The 8541-nt window shown below is 40.7% G+C and overlaps 1 protein-coding gene across 1 annotated transcript; it reads left to right on the top strand.

Moving 5' to 3' along the window:
• The first annotated feature begins 5681 nt into the window (after positions 1-5681).
• Positions 5682-6949, top strand: LOC117495332 (trace amine-associated receptor 8a-like). The gene is made up of 2 exons (XM_034146529.1): positions 5682-5854; positions 6130-6949. The coding sequence occupies exons 1-2, from the start codon at positions 5682-5684 to the stop codon at positions 6947-6949; spliced, it is 993 nt and encodes a 330-aa protein (XP_034002420.1).
• Positions 6950-8541: the final 1592 nt, after the last annotated feature.

Here is an 8541-nt window from a genome sequence, read left to right as displayed (position 1 = left end):
AGACACTATTTCGTTTGGTGTGACAGAAGATTCCAACTCGTGTTTCTGAGTAAGGCAAGGCAAGGCAAGGCAAGTTTATTTATATAGCACCTTTCAACACAAGGTAATTCAAAGTGCTTTACAAAAATGGAAGACATTTTAAAAATGGCATTTAAAATCAGTCATTAAAAAGGAAAGATAATAAAATAAACATTAAAAGAAAAAATACATGGATAAAAGTTAAAAGTTACAGTGCAGTTTAAGATGTGAATAGTTCAATTAAAAGCAGCGGCAAAAAGAAAAGTCTTCAGCCTGGATTTAAAAGTAGTAAGAGTAGGATTTAGTACAGGAAGTGTAACATTCTTAAAAAAATGATCCAAGCTATGGTCTTGTGCTGTGCACTCAGTTTGATATAAATTGGAGTAAAATGTTTGGAATTCACGGTTTATTAGCTTGGGATAATTTATAATAATACCTCCAGATTCTCTGAATTGATAGTTTACCCTCTAACTCAGTGATTCTCAAATGGGGGTACGCGGACCCCTATGGGTACGTTGGGGTACTGCAGGGGGTACTTGAGATAAAACAAAAAAAAGGATAATTAAAAAAACGCCATGCATGATTACAAAAATAATCATAATACAATAAGTTAAAGTGGACCTATCATGCTATATTTGAATAATATAGTGTAGGACCATATAAGGCATATTTATACTTTTTTTTTTTCAAAATACCAAACAGATCATGCATTTTAGCCATGCCTCATTTTGCTCAATTTGACATTTTTTTGCTCTGGATTTGCAAGGGCAGATTCAGTGAAAACAGCACCATCTACTGGCCTGGCATATGTACTACAGCGTCTCCAGCGCTTTCGAACGGCAATGGCCGTGGCTGTCTCCTCCTGATTGGTGGAGTTGGCCCAATAGCCGTAGCGCCACCGTCCTGACGTCAGGACAGTGTTCAAATCTGGATCAGTTTTTATCAGATCCGTTGCAGCCCCTTTTTTAGAGATTTGGGTATGGAGGAAAATAGAGAGGGTTGTGTTTTCTGACACTTGTTGAGTTCCCTGGAACACCGGGGACACATATTCATGTATAAAAGACGTACAAAAGTGCATTTTGCAAGATAGGTCCCCTTTAAATAGAAAACACAATTGTATATAAAATATTCCTGGAACCACCAAGGGTTCAAGATCCGTTCTTGTGCTTTTCTGGTGGTTAACTGGTTTTTCTGTTTTTACAAGTGTGTGGTTGCGTTCACTTTGCTCTGCGCTACTGCTTGTTACAATTTGCCGTACTCGCCATTAACTGTTATTGCTCAGGTTAATCTTGCCCCCCTCCGATGTAAGCGTGAAGTATTGGTACTTCCCGGGCAGCCGAGAGGGGCCAGCTAAGAACCGGGTTTCGGTACTGAGAGCCGGCTCCGCTGTGGTGGAAACAGGAAGAACCAGAGCTAAATCAGGCTCTAGCCCGGAACCACGCTGAGCGGGAAGCCAGTTGCAATATGAGATTATAACAAATAGACATTGAAATGGAATCGTAGTTAGAACGTAGCAGCACTACAGCAGGGCACGTGGACAACGGAGACATTTTTTTAGCCGTCAATATCAGGAGGGGTATGCTTTGATGGGATTCAAGTCAACAAACGGCAACCCCAGGCATTGTGTTTTTTTCTGTGGGGAGAAACTAGCCAACAGCTCGATGAAACCAGCGCACCTCCAGAGACATCTCAGCACCTGAGACATCTCAGCACCTGCCAGCACCCAGCCAACCTCCCTGCTCCTCCACCTGTTACATCACTGCCCCTCCACCTGCCATACAGTATAGGTTACTAATATACACTAACAAGATTACTTATATAATACAGTGATAGAATACATGTTTAGTATGCTTACTTATATACAACAGTAGTATTACATTTACCTTGTGTTTTCACTCTCATTTTTCCGAAATGGGATTTTCATAGGTGGCGCTAGCGAGCAGGTTGAATAATTTGAACCCATTGACTCTAGAATATTGAATTTTTCACCGGTCCTGTTGGTGGGGGGAAAAAACGCTGACGGGATGCTGAATGTGATTGGACCAATGCGTTGACAGACACACACAGACGGACATGCAGAGCGCTGTTTGCAGTGGACATAGTGGAGAATTTTGACTCGTTGCGTTGTGGCGATGTCTCGCAGATAACACAGATAATACAGATAATACAGATAATACATATGAAAAGCATAATTTCAGTCCAGAGACAGTTGTGGTTCGGTCCGGATCCGGACCAGAGTCCGGACTTTGAGGATGCCTGAACTATATGAATACTTGGCACTGTAACGGAGGGGGAGGGGGAGACATACAACGACACAACGTAAACGATAAACACAACAAACATTACTACGCCAAGTGGCATAGACAAGAGAGAGAGCTGTGGTCTGTGGGGCTCGGCCTCCGCCTCCTGTTCTCACAACTTTTATTAATCCCGGTTAATTGTTATTTGTTCTTACTCGGAACCAGTGGCGGCTGGTGCATTTTTCTCCAGGGGGGGCTCTACTAAAATGTAAGCAAACTTATACACAAACAAAACATATGTCATATTACAACGCAGGGCGTATTTTATCGTAGATTATACATATAACTGACACCAACTATATAATATGTACCTTGAAAAAAAATGTATAAAAAATATATGAATATAATAAAATAATTTTTTGAGAATCTAGAATGTGGGAAGAGGTGGGGCGGCGCCCCTAGCGCCCCTATGGGCCGGCCGCCACTGCTCGGAACCGAGTTTTGCTTCCCAGCCCTGCCACTGCCCGTCTAACGGTACAGAAAGCGGCCTCATTGTGAAAGGGAATGCAGCAAAATAATCATTTTATTTTGATTAAGTTGTTTTCGTAATCGTTGCAAGACAAAATCGTAATCAAAGATTAAAATACGATGAATTGCACAACCCAAGCCCTCGCACATCCATTCAAGTTTGGGTAGTGCCATGACTGCTAGAGACAGGCTCCAAGGATAAACATTACGTTCTGCATGGAGGGTGATGTGCTGAAAATGCTGTGTTGCAAATAATAATAAGAATGCATTTTATTTGTATAATTGCCTTTCAACGCTTTCAAGGTCGCTGTACAAGATGCAAAAACACAAAAACAAAACAACAGCAGAAAAACAAGACAATGCAGTATATAATCAATCACAACAGAGGACGTGTGATGAGTAGTGATCAGGGTGGATATACCAGTGTGAAGAGACATGTTTGGTGACGTAATTTGAGTGTGGTGGCGAGGTTGAGGAAAAAAGTCCCAGACTGTGCAGAGTTTTAACCGTCGGTTGTCCAAGACAGGATCCTGGTCAAACGTGCATCCTGTTCGTTACGTCAACATTTGTGGAAATTCTTGAAATTAATAGTCAAAGATGTCTTTCTGAGTATTTTTTATCTTTTGCAAACGAGGCACACAACATGAAGAGCAATGTCTCCACAGCCGAGTGCAACCACTCAAACTGAAGAGAGAGCTTTTATACAGTTACAATGAATACATGCTTAGTCATGAGATAACTGACCTATGACCCTATCAGAGTACAAATAGACCCATGATCAGATCACTGGTCACCCACTTTGTGGTCACATGGCGCCTTGTGACTGATCACCTTCTTGAGTGCTAAGATCTACTGTCTATTGACATGTAAGGCTTACATAATATTATGTGTATCTGTTAAATGACATCATAGCATTCCTTTCTCTGATAATCATAATTTCCATTGCAGGATAGAGAGTCAATCATTTGGATGTCCAGTGGGAGGGAGTTCAAGAAGCGGGGTGCAGAGCAGCTGAAGGCTCTTGACCCCATGGTGTTTCAGTGGAAGGGTGGTGCAGGGAGATGGAGGGAAGCAGAAGAACTAGGAGTGATGGTGGGTGTGTTGATGTGCAGGAGGTCGGAGAGGTATAGAGGAGTGACGTCGTGGATAGCCTTAAAGGTGTCAGGAATGGGGGGAAATCAGGACACAAATGCAGAAGAGGAGAATATTCTCATCGCTCTAATCGCTCGAGTTTCACCGCGGCTGTCAGCGCGTCATTCAAACAGGACGCGCTGGCAAGGGGGCGGGGCTTATCTCCATGTAAATACTATGGTAGATACCAACTACTAAATGAACATATTTTACCGTGATGTAATTGTAATACACGTTTCAAAATGATGCCTGAATGACTACATACTGATACTGGTTAGTAAAAACCATGAATTAATGCTTTGACAATTGTGCAGACAAGACAGCAGGCGAAAAACCTTTTAAAATGCTTGTTTCTCACCAGCTGATTGGCTACCGTGCGAACTTGTCATGCGAATTTGACGCTCGAGTTGAAAAAAATTGAACTCGAGCGGCCCCCTTCAATCGACTCAAACGCACCACGTCATGCGCGTCAACCGCGTCAACCGCACCGTCGGAGCGAATTCGCGTCTGTCCGCGTCTCTGCATTGACTTTACATGTAATCGCGCCGCTCCCAAAAATCGCATCGCGTCCGTTGTGAACGCAGCTTTAGAAACCCCCCTGCCATTTATTACACAATGAATCCAGAGTAAATTGCTTTAGTATGGTTAAACATGAATGTAATAACTAACACCAGGGTGATTTTTGTGAGATGCATGGAAGCAAGACCTTTTGGATTTTTTTCTAAATGAAATCTAGGGACATTTTTGGTTTTGCGGTCCATATCTCATTAAAATATCTAATGTTACTAACTATTAAAGAAAAAATTGGGACAATTCTGTTTTAATGTAGGCCAGTTTGACCATTGTAACTTCTGTGCAGACATACAGATCAAATTGGGCTTTTAAGTAAGAAGCCATGCAGGCATTTGGTATGATCACCATAGCCATATGAGGCCGGAGGGCTGTCCTTTGCTTTCAGCTGTCAGATTGTAAACAAAGTCACGTGACTGGGGGCAGATAACAGCACTGACAAATTGTGGGCTTATCATGTTTATTCGGCCACAACAGAAAAAAAAGAAACCTCTTGCTCTCTCCAGAGGGGCAGGTCAGCCAAAAAGGGCAAAAGGGCCGTTGCCCGGGCAACATTAGCCCGTACCTGTGCACGTCCCTGCCTGACAGTATCAGGATATCAGCAGCTCTCCTCCTGAGCTGAACACTCTGAAACCATGTGTCCCTTTCCTGAGTCATCTGGGGGCTGCCAGAACTTTCTTGGGGCGGACAAACAGTCAATCCAATTGGTCTTCCCAATCTCTTGGCTTTATGTAGTTTTTGTTCAAAAAATAACCCTGGAACAACCAGGCCCATGAGGCTAAATGGCCTAAACCATTGAATCAATTGGCTTCATTGACCCTTTGACCATAACTCTGAGGAGCCACTCCCATAATGTAAGTTATCAGCATGGCCCACTTGGTTTCAATACTTCACGAAAAATGTTAATCTTTTAAGATTCTTTACACTGTAAAACCACTCTTGATGACTAGGAAAAAGTGGCCACCATAATCAAATAAGATGATCTCAATGTCGGGAATTATGAAAAAAATAAGTTGCATGGAAGTGATGAAGACTGAGATGAAGATGACTGCAGAAAACAAAGTAGAGCTTAGGGATTTCAGTCTTAGCTAGAGAGAAAGTAATAGTAGGGGCAAGACAGAAGAGAAGAGATATATCAGCTGCATAACAGAGAGCTTTGCCAGAACACAGCAGCTTCTCAACACGTCTCTCTGGATGGAGACTTCCCAAATGGATGAACTCTGCTTTCCACAACTCTTCAACAAATCCTGCAGAAAGCCTACACCAGCTCAGTCAGATGTCCTGCTCGCTTACATCCTGCAGTCCTTCATCGCTCTCATCACTGCAGCTCTCAACCTGCTGGTCATCATCTCTATCTCCCACTTCAGGCACAGACAAACTTCCAGCTTAAGCTTGTATATGTTCATGATTGAAAAGTAACAGGATTTAGCAATGCATATATTCCTTTTAATGAATGTCTCAGATAATAGTGCTGTTTTAAATGATAACATATTCAAACCTGACGTTGTGTGACAAAATAGTTAAAGCAGGCACTCCACAACAAATGCATGTCCATTCAATTGCTTTTTTTGTGTTTTACTGCTGTTTGTTGTTACAAGCTATTGTTGATAATTTTATTTATGATGATGTTCTTCCTTTCCAGGCAGCTCCACACCCCCACTAACCTCCTCATCCTCTCCCTGGCTGTCTCAGACTTCCTTGTGGGCATACTTTTGATGCCTGTTAAAATCATTTCAACAGAGGCTTGCTGGGACTTGGGTGACCTATTGTGTGCTCTGTGTTATATTGTTGATTTTATCATTACCTCTTCTACAGTTGGAAACATGGTGCTCATATCCATTGATCGTTATTTTGCTATTTGTGACCCTCTACATTACACCACCAGAGTAACTCTGAACAGAACAAAAATCTGCATCTGTCTGTGTTGGATTTGCTCTGTTATCTATAATTGTCTCATTTTAAAGGACTTTCTGAGTCAACCTGATTCACATAATTCTTGCCATGGAGAGTGTGTAATTGTCACTGACAATATCACAGGAGCTGTTGACTTAGTTGTTAACTTCATTGCCCCCATTACTGTTATCATAGTTCTGTATATGAGAGTGTTTGTGGTGGCTGTGTCTCAGGCTCGAGCCATGCGATCTCATGTTATCGCTGTCACTATGCAACGTTCAGTTGGTGCAACTGCTAAGAAATCTGAGAAGAAAGCAGCCAGGACTCTTGGTGTTGTTGTCCTTGTGTTTCTAATATGTTTTTTTCCATATTACACTCCATCCCTTATAGGTGAGGATATTGAAAATAGGAGTTCAACCTCACCCATTGTAGTCTGGTTGATGGATTTTAACTCTTGTCTGAACCCAGTGATTTATGCCTTGTTATACCCCTGGTTTAGAAATTCTATCAAGCTCATTGTTACCCTTAAGATATTTAAGTCCTACTCGTGTGATTCTAAAATACTGTAATGACGGACTGTGGTTGAGATATATTGTAAAAAACCTCTGTTAAAATGGACATATTTTTGCTATTGTTGCTGAGTCAGAATGCAATGTGTAATGGCTGAAGAAAGAATAGACATTATTTAATGTAGTAACACATATGTAACTAAAAGATATCAAATAATTGAATACAAAATAAAACTTGTAAAGATTATATTGTGTGGAAGAAGTAGTAGTTTTTGACCTGTGTTGACTTCAGTTTGACCAGTATTCTGGTAATGATATGTTCAATTGTTAATTTTGTAGACAATATGCAGTACAGACTTATTGAGTATGTCGTTGGCAGAAGGTCAGTCTGCAACTTCAAACAAAAAGACAGAGCTGTCGGGTGTGTGTGTGTGTGTGTGTGTGTGTGTGTGTGTGTGTGTGTGTGTGTGTGTGTGTGTGTGTGTGTGTGTGTATGTGTGTGTGTGTGTGTGTGTGTGTGTGTGTGTGTGTGTGTGTGTGTGTGTGTGTGTGTGTGTGTGTGTGTGTGTGTGTGTGTGTGTGTGTGTGTGTGTGTGTGAGAGAGAGAGTGAGAGAGAGAGAAAAAGGAGAGAAGGTTTTACTGACACATAACAGATTTGGTTCTCCAACACACTGACGATACAATATAACAAGAACAAAAATAAATCTTGTTGAGTGCTAACACATGTTTATTTTACCATTGCCCATGATAATTTACATGTACTGTCTCTTGCAATATTGAGGGATTAAAATGTAGAAAATCATTCATAATATTTAGGCTGACAATAACAATTAAAGCTTCAAGCAGCGATGATCGGGACCTCGCTAGGGCTGCTCGATTAAGGCAAAAATCATAATCACGATTATTTTGGTCAATATTGATATCACGATTATTAAATACGATTATTCATTGACTTTGAAAACATCAATTTATTGAACTTTAAAAAAATAATAATAATTTGAACAGTATCTTTTTAACAGTTGATTACCCTGAACCTTAAGCATAATTCAACTGAAAAACCAATACAAATATAAATAAAATAAATTATAAATTTATATCTACATTTAAATAAATAATATCAAATTAATAAATACCAATAAAGAAGATCAACAAATATTTTGGGGCGCACTTCCACAACCTACTGAACATAATAAATATAATAAATACAAATTAATTAGATTATAGGCAAAGTATTCAGCTGAAGCCACATCTTTTTCAACTTCCCCAAGGCCTTTGTCATAAAGGGCAGGCAAGGGTTCAAGTTATGTGGGAGCCAATGGGAGCTGAGCTCCCATAAGGAGGGGCCTGAGCTCCCATGAACGCAGTGAAATCATACATCTGTGGGGGTCGCTAATACATTACCAACTGCCATTATTTTAATCACAAATAATGCATGTGTCAATGTAACGAGTATTATTTACGTTAACGAGGTAAATAGGCTAAAAGAAAACAAGTTGTCCAAAAAAAACTACGCATCGTATTCTCTCTTGAATGACAATATGCCTGCACTTCACCTCCAAGGTGCGCAATCAATTATTGCGCAATCTATGCCGAGATGATGTGTTATGTGGTGTGCGTAGTTGAACCTTTCCATATTTAAGTTTGTAGCAAG

Source organism: Trematomus bernacchii, unplaced genomic scaffold (genome assembly GCF_902827165.1).
Source record: "Trematomus bernacchii unplaced genomic scaffold, fTreBer1.1, whole genome shotgun sequence".
Taxonomy (NCBI): domain Eukaryota; kingdom Metazoa; phylum Chordata; class Actinopteri; order Perciformes; family Nototheniidae; genus Trematomus; species Trematomus bernacchii.
This window is presented reverse-complemented; position numbering and strand designations above follow the sequence as displayed.

Bases quoted from the DNA above. Each gene is read 5' to 3' on its own strand.
- LOC117495332 (XM_034146529.1), top strand. From the start codon at position 5,682: ATGGAGACTTCCCAAATGGATGAACTCTGCTTTCCACAACTCTTCAAC. The intron at 5,855-6,129 runs GCACAGACAAAC...CTTCCTTTCCAG, and splicing joins ATCTCTATCTCCCACTTCAG to GCAGCTCCACACCCCCACTA.